The sequence below is a fragment of the Hemiscyllium ocellatum genome, chromosome 30 (assembly GCF_020745735.1).
Source record: "Hemiscyllium ocellatum isolate sHemOce1 chromosome 30, sHemOce1.pat.X.cur, whole genome shotgun sequence".
NCBI classification, from domain to species: domain Eukaryota; kingdom Metazoa; phylum Chordata; class Chondrichthyes; order Orectolobiformes; family Hemiscylliidae; genus Hemiscyllium; species Hemiscyllium ocellatum.
In genome coordinates, this window is record NC_083430.1 from 32517679 (window position 1) to 32536528 (window position 18850).

The following is an 18850-nucleotide window of genomic DNA, read 5'->3' on the forward strand; positions in this document are numbered from 1 at the left end:
ATTAAATTTGATGCATCAACCACCTGATAAGTCACTTATTTTCAGTGCCAAAAAGAAAAGACCCATCAAAACCCAGAAACTTGTCAGCCTGTAGCGCCAACAATTTACTCAATACTACTTCTCTGACATTTGTAGTTTATTTGAGTTCATCACTCCTTTCCATTTCCTGATTTATCATTTCCTCAATGAATATTTTTTTCTATCTTGCCATATCTCTACTCTTTGATTTGTCACTTTTTCATTATTATGATCCCTTATCCTCAATATTTAGTTTCAAAACTTTTCTGCTTCCCTACTTGCATAGCTCATTAGAACATTGGTTCCACCAAAATTGAAGTACAGACCATCTCAATGGGACAACCCTCACTTTCCCTGGTACTGATGCCAGTGTCTCATAAAGCACGGCCTACATGTTAATATTAACCAGCCATTTTACCCATTTTTGTTTGTTTAACATTTCTAACCATGTGGGAAGTTTTTGCTGATTTCCACCTTTTTTATTGTTTAATCAGCAGCAGTGTCAACTAAACATGCTGCCAAATCTCTCTTCTAGTGAGGTAGTTTGAAGAAAACAACTTTTCCCAAAATGGTAAACATTCTGACTTTCTTTTAGTCATTCATTAATGGGTTGTGGGCACTGGTTGCTGGTTCAGCCGGCAGATGTTGCCTGTCCAAAATAGAATTGCCCATTCAATTTACATACTTAGAATTTTGAGCATGTTCTTCAAAGTAAACATTCTGACTTATAGAAAACCTGGACACAGAAGATTTAATAACATATTCCCTACTGTAATTGTTTCAGGTCCACATAGTTCATGATTTATTCAGCATCTTTGGTTCCATATATAAACAAATATCACTTACATTTTTCATATCCTCATATGCCACAAACAAGATGTTGAGTTCATCTTTATGACTGTGCCAGTCTCTGATATGTTCAAACCAAGATCCACATAACACTTCAAAGAAGGATAAATATAGTGAGGCAACCACAAACATTCATTTCTGTCACTGCATTTTATTAATATATATTGTAAATAATTGTGGCTAGTACTGATCCTGTGCTGTACCTTATTAAATGCCTTTTCAAATCCCAAAAATGTCAGATCTACTGGTTCCCTTTTATCTCACCTGCTTGTTTCCTCGAGAAAGCACACTAATAAGTTTGCCAGGCATCATTTCCACCTCATAAAATTATGCTGACTGTGCTTGAACATATCATGTATTTCTAAATCCTCTCCAATTACTTAATAAAGTCCAAAAACAACTTTATCGTTTACCCAATGATATGTTAAGCTCTCAAATAAAAGCAAAATACAGCAGATATTTATTTCTGAAATAAAAACAAACAGTGCAGGGGAAACTGAGCAGGTCTGGCAGCATCTGTGGTGAGAGAAACTGAGGTTATTCAGGACCAATATTACTGTACATCAGAAATTAAAGGAACTGGAAAGTTATGGTTTCCAGGCTGTTGGCCGTCGTGGGTGGAACTGATTGTGAGGCTATCCCCAGCAAAATATAAAGAGTGCTCATGATGGTAAAGTGAACTAGAGATCGAAATGAAGGTGTGACAAGGAGAAAATCGGTCTGCTCTGCTGACAGCAGTCAACAAAAATCAAAGATATGACCAGCAAAGGGATGTAAGAAAAATGGAGGATAGCTGCCAGAGAGATGGCAAAGTGCCAAAGAGCAAGCCAGTGTTAAGCTAACTGGCATATATTTGTCTGATTTTTTTCCCTTCCCTTCCCTTTTTGAATAAGCGTTTCCATCAGCCATTTTCTATTCCAGAATCTATAGATTCCTGTTCAACTACTACCAGTGTGTCCACGATCTCTGTAGCTACTTCCTTTAAAAGCCTTGGACCCATCAGGTCTAAGACAATAATCAACCATTAGTGCCATTGGTTTCCTTCATACCTTTTGTTCTAGTGATAGTTATTATGTGTTACTTTAACTCTTCAATTGTTTCACATTTTGGGAATGCTATCCATGTCTTCTACTGTGAAGATTGTCACAAAATATTATTTAACTCCTGAGCCATTTCTTGATTCCCCATTCTTCGTCTTCTTCAATAAAAGGGGCTATGTTCACTTTGGACTCTCTCTTCCATTTTTATGTATTTAAAAAAGCTCTTATTATTTCCTTTGATATTGCTTACCAGTTTGCCCTCAGTGCATTTTCTCCATCAATTATTTTTTGGCCTTTTTTGGCTTTTAAAACTTTCCCAGTCCTTTAGTTCATAACTAAACTTTGCCACATTATATATTTTTCTTTCAATTACATACTATCCTTAACTTCCTTGATCCATTTGTTCCCTTCCTAGGATCCGCCTTCCTCACTGGAATATGTCTTTGTTGTGAGTCATAAACATTTTTTTAAAGTGTTGTTATGAAGGCGTGAGTGTATTGCACCTTTATGAGAGTTAAAAGCTAGCAAAAACTACCTGACAGCACCAAGTGTTCTGGGAATAAAAAAACATGTAACATTTGGTCGATCAACTCAATTAGCTGAGTGCTTCAAGACAAAAGGAAACACAATTTTGGCCAATCAGCTTAAATTATATCTCAAAATATCCACCTCCAATCAAGTTTGAATTGGGTTTATTAACAATCTTAAAAGCCAATGACATAATGTGATTCTATGAGGGTATAAGGCTGGGGAAAATTGAACAGCTGAGCAAGTAAATTCTGCCTGAAAGTAGCTCTCTTAAAGGTACCTTTATCAATCAGTAACCTGTGAAACAGAATCCCCAAGAAGAAGGAAAAAGGACAGGAATACAGAGGAGAATCAAAAGCTGCCTGCTTTTGATATCAGTAGTTTTGTTTTGTAAATCTTAATTGGGAGTTTTCTCGGACTGGTATTGTGGAAAAGGAAGGTAAAAGATAGGATAGAGGAAGGAGTTGTAAATAGTTATTAGCTAATTATTCTCTGTTATACTTTAAAAAATAAAGTTGTTACTTTTACTTTAACTAGGGTCTTGGCCTATCAAATTTTCACAGATTGCTGCACGGAATAAATCTTTTCTGTGTTGTTGGGTAAAACTAAGCAGGGCAGTTTACCCCAATCGTAACAGTGTCTGCCATTGTTCATCACCTACCTTTCTCACTAAATTACTTTCCAGTCCACTCCAGTCAACTGTGCCCAGATTCCATTGTAATTGCTCTTATTTAAGTTTACCACTGTTGTTTCTGATCCAAGTTTTTCAAAGTGAAGGCTAAATTCTACCATGTTATGGTCACTATTCTCCAGGGAATCTTTTACTCCAAGATCATTTATTAAATATGCTTCATTACATATTACCAGATCCAAAATAACCTGATTCCTGGTTGGAACATCAACGTGTTGTTCTATTCCATGAATGCTCCATGTGGATACCTTTGCTAGTTTGATTGTCCTAATCTGCTTGAAGACTAAAGTTGCCTTGGTAATATACTGCCTCTTTCATATGTCCTGATTAATTTTGTTCAATAGAACACCAACTGTTGGAAGACCTTAGTGTCTTCTTTCCCTTGCCATCCATGTGAATTCGATACCATCCAATCCTAGATAATTTCCTGTTACTACACATATCATTTGTATTGTATCAAATGAACCTCACCACCTTCCCCTCCTGTTTGACCTTACAATAGGTTTGACCTTACAATAGTTAGCTACCACTGAATATTTAGTTTCTAGCTTTGACCTCCCTGTAACCATGTCTCTATAATTATTGTAGGATCATACATATTAACATCTACTTGTAGCATTAATTTACTTCTTTTCTTCAAAATACTATGTGCATTTAACTAAACAGCCATTAAATTTGTCTTTTTTGCCATTTTCTCTTTTTGACCCTATTTACTTACTTTTAAATACTTGTATACTCTATCTCACTCTGGGTATCAGTGTCACAATAATTTCTCTGCAAAACCATCACATCATTTTTCTTTATAAATTTACATATTCCCCCACCCAAGCCATCCTCATCAGCTGTTGTTGGCTGACCCTCTAGACACATGCTGAAATTTGTGGAAAATGGACCGTTTCACCAATATAGCTGAGAAAGCTGGAACAGCTGTTTGATGTCATGATATGATGAGCTGGGAGGCTTCAGGTGTGTGAATGTATGTTTATTCCTGTATACGGAGTAGAGTAGGACCACATCAGGAGCAGCTTACAGAGCTGTGTTCATCCCTCTGAAGGTTTTGACTTTTGGAGCTGAATTTCTAGCCCAGAGAATCTTAAACAATTTGATTATTAAAACAAAGGACATGATGTAAATCTATTTTGAGCATGTACTTAGTTGTTCAATTATTCTGTTGTTTATTGCGAGTAATGTATGTTATCCTATTTTATGTTTTGGCTGTTTGTAAGATAAATCAGTAGTTAGTTGGGTTTTTCTCTTTTTCTTGTTTCGGTTATCATTTATTTCTTTTTTTTAATGTACTTAATTTTATATTGGTGTTTATACTTGTTTGTATTGCTTCTCTAATTTTGTAAAAAGATCTTTGAAAGTTTCCTTTTTTCAATAAAAATACCTATAAAAATAAAGGAAGAATGTGATACATTTGATAAGACCAAGTAAAACTTTCAAAAATAACATACCATTTCCTTCAACAAATTTCTCCAAGAAATCTTGAAAATCCTTTGGTGCCTCCAAGAAACGGCCATATTTGTGAAAGTGATATGAAGACACAATCACATCCTTGGGATTTCTAGTGACATAAATGATCTGGGTTGGAAACAAATACAAGAACAAATATAAATCACTTGTCAGCTGCTGTTCATTTACTATTGTCTGTACCGAGCAATAAGCCATCCAAACAATTTGATTAAGTGCAAAAACAAAAATTGCTGCAAAAGCTCAGCAGGTCTGGCAGCATCCACGGAGAGAAATCAGTTATCACTAATCAGCTTTGCCCACCAGACTTGTTCTCAGGGTGTTTCATCACTCAATGGGAGGTGGTTTCCAAACCTTTGGAGGTCATTTGCACTGTTTACTTTTGTTTTGCCCTTGGCCTGCACTTTCCAGCTGACAGCCTTGTCACCAGCATGGCAGGTGTTTAGGAAGCTCTACTTTAACAGTTGCAACAGGTGGCTTCCCTTCAATTTCACACCAATGCATAAAACAAACGGAATGAAGATCGAGTACTATCTTACAGGAGACACAACATTGAACTGTGGACATACTGGCAGCAAATTAAAATTTTGCACAAGGTGGAACCCCATGTTTAAGGAGACTCCGACTTTCTGCTTGCTGGTTGCTGACACTTGCAAATGGGACACTGAACATGACTAGTTTCAATTCAAGATCCAGTACAGGTTAGGCCAAATACAACGCAAATGCTGAGGTCATTCACCAGAAAATTCCCCACAGCAGGAGAATAACCTGGGGCTAATTGAAGGCTGATGGCTGGTACTCTGCCAATCAATACATCAAAAGCTGCATTCTGTCCCCAAGTCCCTCTGACATACAGGTTATGAGTCAGCCAAGTCCCTTAAATGCGCTTATGACTGAGGTCCAAACCGAGATAGTGCCAGGAATAGTTTTGTTTGTGATCTCTGTCTCAAAAAGGCGCTCAGACAGCTCAGCTGATTGACATTGACTGCACCACGACAAGAAGGCTCAACACTGCCAACCTGATGCCAGCTGACGAAGGAATCCAAACAGGCACAAACGATGTTGAGATCCTGAATCACACAATTTGTCCAACACTTTCACATTCAAAAAGACCAAGGTGGGGTTAAAAATATTCCTGGTCACCCTGGGAAACAGGAGCAGTAAGTTTTCTGAAGGCTGCTCCATGACAGTGAGAGAGGTAATGCAGCTCATGCTTCCTAACAGTCTCAAGTAGCAAGTGTTAATTGGTGTTCATGATCAAGCGCAACACCAAGCAATGGGAAAATGACTGTTCTGGTCAGAGAGCAGTATTACTGCTCCTGAATGGCTGCTGATATACAGGAATTCTGATGAAGTTGAGAGAGGTGTACTTTGGCCAAAGAAGCAAATCAACCTCACCCTGGCATGGGGTCCCTGGTAATCAAAAGACCTGAAGAAGTCCTTGCAGTGGATTTTCCAGACATTGACCCTCGCAATTAATAGGGCCAAGCAGATTCTCAGACTCATGGATGTCTTCAAGTTCATACAGGGCGTTCCCAGCTTTGACAGAAAGCCTAAATTATTGCCAAAGTATTACTGTGTGATTGGTTCACCTGTTTCGGAGTTCCATGTTCAATTCATAGCATTCAGGTATGCAACTTCGAAAGCAAGCTCCTACAAGAGCTTTGCAAAGTCTACGACATTGCCAAAGGGTAATGGAAAATGCCAACTATTCAACCACACTGTACAAGTTGGTCTATGAACGTGTTCAGAGATACCATTATACATCTCTGGACCAGGGGGCACTTGAACCCAGGACTCTTGATCTATTTAAAAGTTGATAGACTGAGAGTAAAGAACAGTACATTCAAGGAGATTGCCTCCCTTTAAGGCAACTCAAGTGTTAATGCCACAACCATGGCTCAACTTTTAATTTAAACAAATGAAGTAAAACATATTGGCTGAGCTAACTCAGTAAGTTACTGCACTTCAGTTGAGTGAGTCACACTGAGGAAATGTCCCCAGCGTAGACAAGTTCCAGACTGGGGGGTGGAGCCACATTGATCAACTCTATACTTAGGATGATAGTTTTAGGTTTTCACTTACTTGAGAAGAAAATGTATCACATTCATAAAAGAAATATAACTAATATGCCATTAGAAATTAGAGTTACTGTATGGTGAGAGTTTATTTTCTGAATATTTGAACTTAATTGGAAAAAATAGATTGTTTACAATTTCAATGTAACAAAGAACTTATTGGATTGCAATTATATTTAAAGTTGGTTTAAAACACACCTTGAATTTTTTGTTTTTCAAACATTTTGGCACCATTTGGTAGTTTAAATGTGTTGTCAACATCTGATAATCTTTGATTTCAGGCTTGCATATCATAATCTCCATCCACGGGGCTCTCTTATAGAGGTTCATCTCTTTTTTAGAATCATTGTCATTGCATAAAATCAGACTTATGACCTGCTGTATCCAAGTTGTTCCTGAACCAGAGAGACATAAAGTAATTAATTAATAGAAAAACAAGGAAAAAGGTGCCTTAGCTTCTCTATTTGGTGTGGGAGGTTCAATATGCAATTTCTTTGTGACTTTACTCATAAAATTTATGAACTTATCATCAACAGAAATGTCGTCAAATAAATAGCAACTCTTGTATTGACAAAACAGACTGTTCCGTTTTTTCTGTCGGGGGCACACATGCACTCAAAGCAGGAGGATCAGAATACCTGGGGGAATATCATTGTTCTGAAACTGTCAGCAGCACACTAACCACTATGAAATAATTGAAATGCAACAGATATACAAACTGCTTGACAAAATGGATTATGTCAGTCTCAGTCAAAATTTAAAATTCTTTCCACTATTGATTTAAGGGTTTCTTAAATGTCATCAGCAAATGTCTGTTTCAGTAAATTTAATTATTTACATCCTGAACAAACACTGGCTCCTAGCATCATCATCATGAGATTAAGGTTTTCATTTATTTTTCAGGGATCTTTAATTAAGTGGAATGAATATATTTTAAGTCATATTAAGTTATATTTGCATTCTACAATGAGATAGTTTCTCCAGAAAAATCATCTTGGAGACACTTTTGGTTATAGTATTACAGACAGTAGGACTTGCTATCATTATCAGTTCCCCATTTAAAGTTTCAGATGATTGACAGGTCCTTGGATAACTGTAAGACTTCAAAATGGCGTGGGGCAAACAAGTTTCTGACCTAGAGTTGAGGTTTCTATTTATAAAGACTGAAAACTGTCTGGGGAATCAGTGCAGCACATTTGGCTGGATCGTTGCTTTGCAAAGCAGTGTGACACCAACAGCATGGGTTCAATTCCCATCACCACATTGTGATTACTATAAAGGACTCTCCTTCTCAACCTCTTCCTTTGCCTGAGGTCTGGTGGTCCTCAGGTTAAATCACCACCGTTGCTGGTCTCTCATGAGGGAGCAGCCCCTATGGTCTGGAAAGACTATGGTGACAGAACCACAAAAGTGTTTGAAAATAGGGCAAGAGCATAATACTTAGATGAGAAATGTTGGCGAAGTGCTTCTGCCTGAATAATCGATTCTCCTGCTCCTCAGATGCTGCCTGGCCTGCTATGCTTTTCTAGCACTACGCTCTCGACTCTAATCTCCAACATTTGCAGTCCTCATTTTCTCCTAATACTGCATTTGCATCGTGGACATTCCAGTTGCAGAAAAAATGGGAAATGCTGTGATATGCGTGTGGGGGTCAGCTTGCAACTGGCCACACCAGCCCAGTCTATCAGACATTGCAAGAATTTTGGGCCAACCTATCTGTAAATCCTATCTCTTGTCTCTCAGCTTCGAGGTTTCGTATCACAAAAGAGACCAATGATGAGAAAATTCTGATGTTAAATAGATTCTTTTTATTTTGCATTTGTTATCAACCATGACCTATTGTCAATAGAAGTGACATTCTTTTGAGGGTTTCAAAAGAGAACTGATAATTATCTGAAAAGATTTTCACAGTTACTGGAAAGAAATAGGGAATGAGACTTGATGAATTGCTCTTGCAGAGAATTAACACACACTTGTTGGGTCAAATGGCCTCCTGTGATGAAATCGTTCTGTAATGCTGTTGCTAGCTTCTTCTTCTTGTCATAATAATGGCATGACACTTTGTGATATTCTCCATCACGGACTGGCACTGGTTATCTAAGCTAACAAGGACAAAGTAAGTGCCTGGGCAGCACTCTAGGTCCTGCAAATGTGATCAGCAGAGACTGATTTCTGCTGCTTTCCATAACTCCATTTAAAACGAGGCATTGTGCATACCAGCCAAGCCCAAGCAATAACAGAATTCAGTTGTTATGAGATCCTGACAGATGAAGAGTATGAATGTATTTTTATCACAGATTCACAGATCACCTTCATTCATGGATTCAACTCTCACAGGGATTAGCTCACAAGCAGAAAAACAAATTAAAAGCCATAATTATGGGCGGCACGGTGGCATAGTGGTTAGTACTGCTGCCTCACAGCGCCAGAGACCCGGGTTCAATTCCCCATCTCAGGCGATTCTCTGTGTGGAGTTTGCACATTCTCCCCCTGTCTGTGTGGGGTTCCTCCGGGTGCTCCGGTTTCTACCCACAATCCAAAAATGTGCAAGTTAGGTGAATTGGCCATTCTAAATTGCCTGTACTGTTAGGTAAAGGGGTAAATGTAGGGGAATGCGTCTGAGTGGCGGGTCGGTGTGGACTTGTTGGGCCGAAGGACCTGTTTCCACACTGTAAGTAATCTAATAACTACATGTTAAACATTCTTATGAAGTAATTGTACAGCAACTCTGGACACAACAACATTAAATCACAACAGTTTCTGACCAGATTTGGGGTAAGTGATAATGACTGGAATATTTGGATCTATGGTGAAATCTTTCAGCCATTCAAGTCGCTCAACTGTGTGTAACGGTGAACAGAATATGATGCCATTGTGTTGAAAGTATGTCATCGGTTCTTCACTGTTTTCCATCGTGGAATTTTTATCTAAAAAGAAAATATTTACTTTAGGCTTCATTTTGCATACATTAGCGGCAGGCAATTGCAAGATCAATCCAGAATGCTGTAACATATTACAAGAATTATTATCCACGCCTTTGCTTCAACAACTTGTGCCTTCTCTCAGCACAAAGTCAGGGAAAGTGTGTGGAGGTTCCAGTCTCTGCCCATTCAGCATTACCCAAGGATTTCCAGGAGTTATCTGAAAGTCCGATAGGCTTGCTTTCCCAAATCTCCTGCCCCACAGCCATCCTAGTCAGCCCCTCACCCACCATTCACCCACCAACTACCTACTAGCCATTTGCTTACTCACCCACTTCTCCCATTTTCTTGCTCATCCACCCAGCCACTCACAGGAAGTACCGGCCGGGTACAGTATCACACAAGACCAAAAGATAAAATGGTGCCATATGTGCACGAGTGAAGATAGCCATTTCGTTTTACTATCGTGCCATAGAAACATGTGCTATTTTTCAACAACTAGTCCATAAATTTATCAGCGTCACAGAATTGATATGATGCAGAAGGAGGCTATTCAGGTCTGCAATGACTGTCTTTGATTTATTGTTTCCTGACTTATTCTTCTGCATCTGGGCATTGATTATTCAAACCAACTGATTATTTCTCCTTCCACATCATAATTCAAACAAACTCACCTCCAAACTCTGAGGCTGAGGACTCTGCTTCTCCCTTTTATGACTGGATCCTTAACTTCCTGACCTACGGACCGTAATCAGCAAGAATAGGCAGCAACACTTCTTCCACGATAATCCTCAACACTTGTGGCTCACAAGATTATAGTCTAAACCCCTTACTATACTCCTTATGCACTCAAGATTATGTGGCCAAATTCAGCTCTAACTCTATTTAAACATTTGCTGATGACCTGACCATAGTGGGGTGGATCTCAAACAACGACAGGACAGAGTACAGGAAGGAGATCGGCAGCTCAGTGGCATGGTGTGAAGACAACAATCTCTCCCTCAATGTCAGCAAAACAAAGGAGCTAGTCATGAACTTCAGGAAGTGGAGTAGAGGTCTTCTTCATGTGTGCATCAATGGTGCCGAGGTGGAGGTGGTTAAAAGTTTCACGTTTCTGGGAGTAAATGATCTATCCTGGTCCATCCATTTCAACGCTAATGTCAAAACAGCACATCAATGTCTTCACTTCCTCAAAAAGGAAAGAAACTTCAGCAAGTCTGCAATGACTCTTATATAGTTTTGTATATGCACCACAGAAAACTTCCTATCTGGATATATCACAGCTTGTGGTGCTGGAGAAGCACAGCAGCTCAGGCAGCGTCCAAGGAGCAGGAGCGTCGACATTTCAGGCAAGAGACATTCATCAGGTGATGAAGGGCTCATGCCCAAAACATTGATTCTCCTACTCCTCGGATGCTGCCTGATCTGATGCGCTTTTCCAGTACCACACTCTCAACACTGATCTCCAGCATCTGCAGTCCTCAGTTTCTCCTATATCACAGCTTGCTATGGCAACTGGTTACCCAAGACCACAAGAAATGACTGAGAACTGTGAATACAACCTAGTCCATCACATAAAGTCACCTTCTTTCCATTGACTTCGTTACTTCATTCCACTTCCTGCTGCCCCAGGAAAACAGCCAACATAATTAAAGACCCCACCCCTGGTTCGACACTTTTCCACCCTCTTCCATTGGACAAAAGATGCAAAGGTTTGAAAACACGTAACAAAGGATTTAACAACAACTTCTTTCCTGCTGTTACCTGACTTATTGACGGACTTCTTATACCTGAGAGTTGACCTTTCTCTGCACCTTCTCTCTACCTGTAACACAATATTCTGCATTCTATTCTGTTATAATTATGTACTTATGTCAGGTATGACTTGTCTGATTAGCACACAATCCATTAATTTTCACTGTATCTTGGTGCATGTGACAATAATAAATCAAATCAAAAATAGAAACATTGAAAGCCCATCTTGAATGTCTGAATTCAACCTGAATTTTAGCTTATACATTCCATACCCTAAACTACTCACTGTATGAAAAAGCTTTTTCTTACCTCTTATTTGCATCTTGATCCTTTTACAAGTGGGAAAAGTTTCTCTCTATCTACTCTGTCCAGGCCCATCATGATTCCATAAACTTCCATCAAATCTCCTCTGAGCTTTCTCAAATCCAAGCAAAAATGATCCAACTTTACCAATCTATTTTCACAATTGAAGTTTCTCATCCATGGAACCATTTTTAGGATTCTTTTTCTTCACTCACTCCAATGTATTCATATCCTTCCAAAGGGTGCAGTGTGCAGAAATGTACACAGTACTCCAGCTGAGCTTTAAGTAGTATCCCATAAACATTCAAGATACTTTCCCTGCTTTTGTACTCTATGCCTCTATCAAATAAGCCTAGAATACTCTCCACTTTATGAACAGCGCTCTCTACCTGTGCTGCCACCTTTAAAAATGTAATCACACACACGTTCCGGTCCCTTTCCTTATGCACAACCTTTAGAGTAGAATTTTTGATTGTAAACCATCATTCTGTATTCTTTGGATTAAAAAGCATCACATTTCTTGCATTGAACTTCATCTACCACCCGTCTGCCCATTTCACCAAGTTCCTGTGGTCTCACCACGTTTCTGAGATCTTACATTTTGATTTCTTCTCTGAACAGAGTTCTCACTCTGTCAATAGCAGCAGCAGCAGCAGGTTGCCTCTCTCAATGGCAGCTGAACTCTTCTGGCCTCCCATCCTTCTTTGCTCTGTTTTATTTAATTAATGGCCTTGAACTTACCCCTTAATCTATGTTCATTTTTATGAATATTACATCAGTAAAGATATCATGGTTGTCATTCCCCTTTTATACAGTTGCCCAATTTGACCAAAGTACAAGCTATGGCTAACAATACAACACAGGATTTCTTTTTCGAAATAGACGCCAGTGTAAAACAAGCAACAAGTTAAATATTTCCTTGCAAATCAGCTGTCCTTGTACTAGCTCCTCTAATCACTTGAAGCCCAGATCTGTAAACTCATTTTAAGTTGGGTAAATCTTGTAACTATCCTGAAATAGGAAATAGCAAAAAGTTGCTTGAGTAATCACTTTACCCTCATGCACAGCCAAACTGGATGACCAAAGCACACCCGACTCAATATAACATTGAGCCATCAGGCACACAATATCACCATACAAAACAGCTTCTGCCTTGTAATGCCCCAACCTCTGGGCCTTAATTCTAGTTACTTTTACTTGTGTCATAACATGTCCCAACAAGGTGATGGAAAATAACTATCACCAGGCTAACCTCAGATGTCACAACATCCATTTTCCCAACAGTAAATCAACCATGATTTGAAATCCTCTGAGGATTACTTCTTAAAAGATAGTAAAAGCTTTCTTAAACTCTGTCTTCAACTTTTCTGATTGTTCCAGACAAAAGTCCAAATGATCACAAAGTAGGTTGTTTTCCCCAGTGACAGATCAAGTCAGTTGTTTACTGTGAACTTTGTTCCAATTAAGTATTAGAAGATTAACTTCGGACCCCAGACCCTTTTTTTAATACTTTAGGTCTCAATTCTTTCGAATTCAACAACTTTTGAGCACCAAATAACTGCTGTTTGAAATTTGATCCATCCAGGAAAGGTCACATTGAGAACAAACAAGGGCCTGGCAATGAGCTTTATTTTCAGATTTCAATATAGATTAACTTAATGGACATTGACAATGTGGGTAGCTCTTAATGTGCGCAAGTTTGATCATAATCACCAGAATTAACCTGACACAAATTTCACAACTTTATAATATCTGGATGAGGCAATAACTGAACATCTCGCTACTTCAGAACTATCCAAAACCAGCTTCAAAGTACAACCCATAAAACAGCTGAAATTGCAATCCATGAGGGGTTTACTCTCACCAGTTTTACTCATGCAGGAAGAGAAAGGGAAACCCTTTTTCAAGGGTAGTCCCTTTTTAAAAAGTGGAAAAGCTGTTTCGCAGATTAATTGTGAAAAGGTGGAGCACTTTGATTTTAGATGGCTACGTGTAAGCACTAAATGGCAGCATTAAGAAAGGATATCAGCAATGTATGAATTCACAGAGAATTACAGATCATTCTGTTATAATGCACATTTCATTCACACAAATTCGCTGTAACGTGATTGATGAATTCATTTCAAAAGCATGACGTTTTAAAGCCTGTACTGGTTATAACGTGCCTCCAGCCCCATGAGTTTGAATGGTGCTGCACCTACATGACTTTCTTATAACACGGGGTTGTATGAGAACAGAACTACTGCTTTATAGCAAAACAGACTGTGTATACTTTTTTTCTGGCTTTTGACACTGTTCTGCAGTTAAAGGCATGTACTGTACCTTTAAGAGAGAGTGAATATGTTTTTGCACTGAGAGCTTACAAACACTTGTCAGATGGCGAAAGTAATTGCCTTCGAGAGAGTAACTGCCTTCGAGAGAGTAACTGCCATCGAGACAGTAACTGCCAGCAAAACACTCTCTATCAAATGTAGCTTTTCTTGTATGAAACATCTTCATGATAAAAAGAAAGAAGATGACCCAGGGATATCTTCAGACAGAAGAAGACAAATACCCACAACAACAGCTGCTGTATGGTTTTGAAATTAAGTTGATGCAATTTTAATCCGGGTTTTTATTGGAACTGTATAGTGTTATATCGTTAGAGACAGATAATAAACAGTTCAGAGACAGGGGCTTAGAGTTGTAAATAGTTGTAGTTTAGTGTTCACTTTTAGAGTTAAGGAATAAATTGATATTATTTTCTTCAAATAGTGGAATTGGGAGTTCTCTGTCACTCATATTTTAACAGATTACGAGGCAAGATGATCATTTTTCGTGTGTAGTTTAATTAACAAAAGGTTTAACTGCTGTGTCGTAACAGTTTGGGTCTCGGGTCCGTGATTTGGATAGGCTTAGACAGATCTTGTCTGAGATTTGGACAGATTTGAACAGGTTTCGGGGTATGAAAGATCCCAGCAGATTTAAACACTTGCCGATTATTGTCCGAGATCTTTAAATAAAATGGAGATGAGCCAATTTGTTGAACTCCGGTTACTTGTGTTTGGTTAAATTAAAAGTGAGAGGAATGGCTGTAAAGATTCCTAAAGAAGTTGAGGAGTTTGAAGATGATTCCCAAACTTGCCAAGAAAATTTGGAAAGGCAGAAATGTCCATACATTTAGAATTAGCAAATAGGTTAGAATTGGGTCAAACCAGGGACAAAAGTAAAGCTGAAACTGTAAGGGAATATATCAAGCACTTAGGTGTGTCTGAGAAACAAACCAATGCAGCAGAGTTAGAAAAACTTAAATTACAATGGAGGCAAATGGAGTTAATGGATAAAGAAAGGGAGAGAAAGTTCTTAGCTGAGCAAAGGGAAAGGGAGAGAGAAGAAAGAGAAAGGGAGAAAGAATTTAAACTTCAGAAGTTGTGAATTAGTCAGAAGAGTAAGTTAACAGGATGGAGATGAAGAGAGAAGGTAGTGATATGTACAAGTATGTTAAAACATTGTCACATTTTGATGAGAAAGATGTTGAAGCCTTCTTTATATAGTAGAATCCCTACAGTGTGGAAACAGGCATTTCGGCCTAACAAGTCCACATTGATTGTCTGAAGAGTAACCCACCCAGACCCATTCCCTTACCTATTATCTTATATTTACCCCTGATTAATGCACCAAACCTACACATTCCTGAACACTCTGGGCAATTTAGCATGGCCAATTCACCTAACCTGCACATCTATGGATTGTGGGAGTAAACCAGAGCACGTGGAGAAAATCCATGCAGGCACGGGGAGAATATGCAAACCCCACACAGACGGTCTCCCAAATCTGGCAACAAACCCATGTCCCTGACAATGTGAAGCAGCAGTGCTAACCATTGAGCCGCTGTGCTGCACATTCATTTGAAAAATTGGCTGGGCAGATAGAGTGGTCAGAGAACTTATGGGTAACGTTAGTTCCGACTAGGCTGGTAGGCAGAGCTAGTGAGCTATTTGCAGCGCTGTCAGGTGAGTGGTCAAGAGGCTATTTTAAGTGCTTATGAAATGGCACCAGAAGCATATAGACAGCGGTCCAGGAACATAAAGAAGTAACCAGGTATGACTTACATTGAGTTCAGAAGAATTAAACGTAGTAATTTGGATAGATAGGTGCAGGACTTAAAAGTAGGTAACACCTATGAAGCGCTAGGAGACATTACACTGCTGGAGGAGTTGAAAAGCTCACTCCCAGAGATGATAAGAATTCACATGGAGGAACAGAAAGTTCAAGAAGTGAGAAGAGCAGCAGAGATGGCAGATGAATATGCATCTCTACCATACAAAACAAAGAGTAGAACACACTGATAATAATTTACCACAGGTTAAAAAAGAAGTCCAACTGGATGGTGAAAGGCCTTAGGTTTTTCCACTGTGGTAAAGTGGGACACATAGGCACAGTGCTGGTCATTAATGAAAGGCACTGTGGAAAAAGCTGTGGTGAAAGAGGCTAAACCTGTGGCATCACTGAAAGTAGTAAAGGAAACCCCAAGAAAAGTCGAGGACCTGCAGAAGAGTGCACAGCCCAGGCAGGGGCTGGGTATGAAGTTAGTGCCCTATTTCTATAAAAACTGTGTCTCTGTGGGGAAAGTTTACTCAGAAAGAACAGGGGAGAAGGACAAGAAGTTATAATTTTCAGAAGTGCAGGATCTAATCAGTCTCTAGTACCAAGAGATGAACATATTTGCTCTCTTTCTAACCTGTTACCCGAGAGAGTGGTAATTTGTGGGATAGGTAGACAGAAATTTTACATTCTCCTGTGTAAGATCAGGTTGGAGTACCAACTCAAGACTGGGGAAGTAACAGTGGGAGTGACTGACAGAGTGCCCGTTCCAGGAATACAGTTTGTTCTTGGGAACCATTTAACAGAATCCACAGTGAAAGTGACACCCCTTGTTGTGGAGAAGCCACAGGAAGACCATGGAACTGAGGAGTTAAAAGAAAAATACCCTGTGAGTTTTTCCAAACTGTGTAGTAACAAGATCCCACTATCATAAGTCACATCACCAAGTAAAAACTAAAGAGAAAGATGAAGGAGTTGGAACTCAGTTACTGGACACCCTGTTTGATGTAATGGTGCAAGAAAAATCTGAACAGGCAGAGGGTCAGGCAGAAGTGTTTAGTCCTGAAAGGCTAATGGACTTACAACAGAAAGACAAGTGAATAAAATCTATTTATACTGATGGACACAAGGAAAAAGTGTCAGAATGTATTCCTGAGGGTTATTATCTTAAAGATAGAATCTTTAGATGAAAATGGAGATTATGGCTCACTAGTACAGAGGGGAAATGTGCTGAAGTGCATTAGATTGTGTTGTCGGTAGCATACAGACATTAAGTGTTCCAGGTAGGACATGAACTACCAGTAGGAGGTCACCGAGGAGTAAGGAAGACCCAAGCCAAGGTACAAAAGCATTTCTATTGGCCTGGAATGCACAAGGATGTGGTTAACCTTTGCCGTGTCATACATGCCAAATGGTAGGTAAGCCACAGATATCCCACATTTGAAGAATTTTCACACAGGTTATGATTGATTGTGTAGGCGCCATCCCGAAAACTAAAAGTGTGAACCAGTACTTGCAAACCATAATGGATGTCTCTACCAGATTTCTAGAGGCAATGTCATGATGAAGTATTAAAGCAAAAAGGATGGGAGAGAAGTTAGTAGCTTTCTTCACATGGTATGGGCTACCCAGAGAGATTCACCCAGACCTAGAGTCTAATTTTACTGCTGGGCTGTTTAAGGAAGTCATGGGCTGATAGACATACAGCGCTTACCATTCTGAATCCCAGGGAGCTTTGGAAAGATGGCATCAGATCCTGAAGACTATGTTAAAAGTGTATTACCAGGTTTATCCGAATGATTGGGATAAAGGTATCCCAGTCATATTGTTTGCTATGAGAGATGCCCCAAATGAATCTATTCAGTTTACTTCCTTTGAGTTAATATTCGGATGAAGTGAGAGGGAATTTGAAATTAATTAAAGAGAAAGTGACAAGACCGAAGTCAGAGATCTCACACTTGGATAATGTATCTGAGGTGAAGGAGAGATTAAGTCAAACAGCACCTGAAGAGGGCACAACATAGAATGAAGCAAGTGGCAGATAAAAGCTTTGAAATTTGGATGTTTTCCCGTGGGGATGACATAGTAGTATTGTGGCCAGTGTTAGGAGATCCCTTCACAGCCAGGTTTAGTGGTCCTTATCAAATTGAGAAGAAGTTGAGTCAGGTAAGCTATCTGGTAAAGATGCTGGATTGAAAAAAACCGTATCGCGTATGTCATGTGAATGTGTTGAAAGCTTGTTATAAGAGAGTGGGAACTGGAGAAACGGGTGTTAGTTACTGCCCTGCAGAGAGAGGGATCAAATCCAGATGTCATGAAGTTTGATGTGTCTCAAAATACATTAAACAATGAGAAAATCCTTGAGGGGTGGGATAAGTATAAAGGAAGTAGGAGTATACTTAAGAGGGAAATCAGGAGGACAAAAAGGGGACATGAGAAAGCATTGGCAAATAGAATAAAGGAGAATCCAAAGGGTTTTTACGAATATATTAAGGACAAAAGGGTAACTAGGGAGAGAATAGGGCCCCTCAAAGATCAGCAAGGCGGCCTTTGGGTGGAGCCGCAGAAAATGGGGAAGATAATAAATGAATATTTTGCATCAGTATTTACTGTAGAAAAGGATATGGAAGATATAGACTGTAGGGAGATAGATGGTAACATCTTGCAAAATGTCCAGATTACAGAGGAGCAAGTGCTGGATGTCTTGAAACGGGTAAAAGTGGATAAATCCCCAGGACCTAATCATGTGTACTAGAAAACTCTGTGGGAAGCCAGAGGAGTGATTACTGGGCCTCTTGCTGAGATATTTGTATCATTGATAGCCACAGGTGAGGTGCCGGAAGACTGGAGGCTGGCAAAGGTAGTGCCACTGTTTAAGTGGCAAGCCAGGGAACTATAGACTGCTGAGCCTGACCTCGGTGGTGGGCAAGTTGTTGGAGGGATTCCTGAGGGACAGGATGTACATGTATTTGGAAAGTCCAGGACTAATTTGGGATAGTCAACAAGGCTTTGTGCATGGGAAATCATGTCTTGCAAACTTGATTGAGTTTTTTGAAGAAGTAACAAAGAGGATTGATGAGGGCAGAGCAGTAGATGTGATCTATATGGACT

General features: G+C 39.4%; 1 protein-coding gene across 1 annotated transcript in view; it reads right to left on the minus strand.

The window, feature by feature from the left end:
- The window catches only part of LOC132829850 (amine sulfotransferase-like), a 42793-nt gene that overhangs the window by 4829 nt on the left and 19114 nt on the right, over positions 1 to 18850 (minus strand). The window contains exons 4-7 of the mRNA XM_060847231.1: positions 9443 to 9604; positions 6876 to 7072; positions 4584 to 4710; positions 865 to 959 (exon numbers count right to left, since the gene is read on the minus strand). Coding sequence (XP_060703214.1) covers positions 865 to 959; positions 4584 to 4710; positions 6876 to 7072; positions 9443 to 9590 — 567 coding nt within the window. The 5' untranslated portion in view covers positions 9591 to 9604. The remainder of the gene's footprint in view (positions 1 to 864; positions 960 to 4583; positions 4711 to 6875; positions 7073 to 9442; positions 9605 to 18850) is intronic.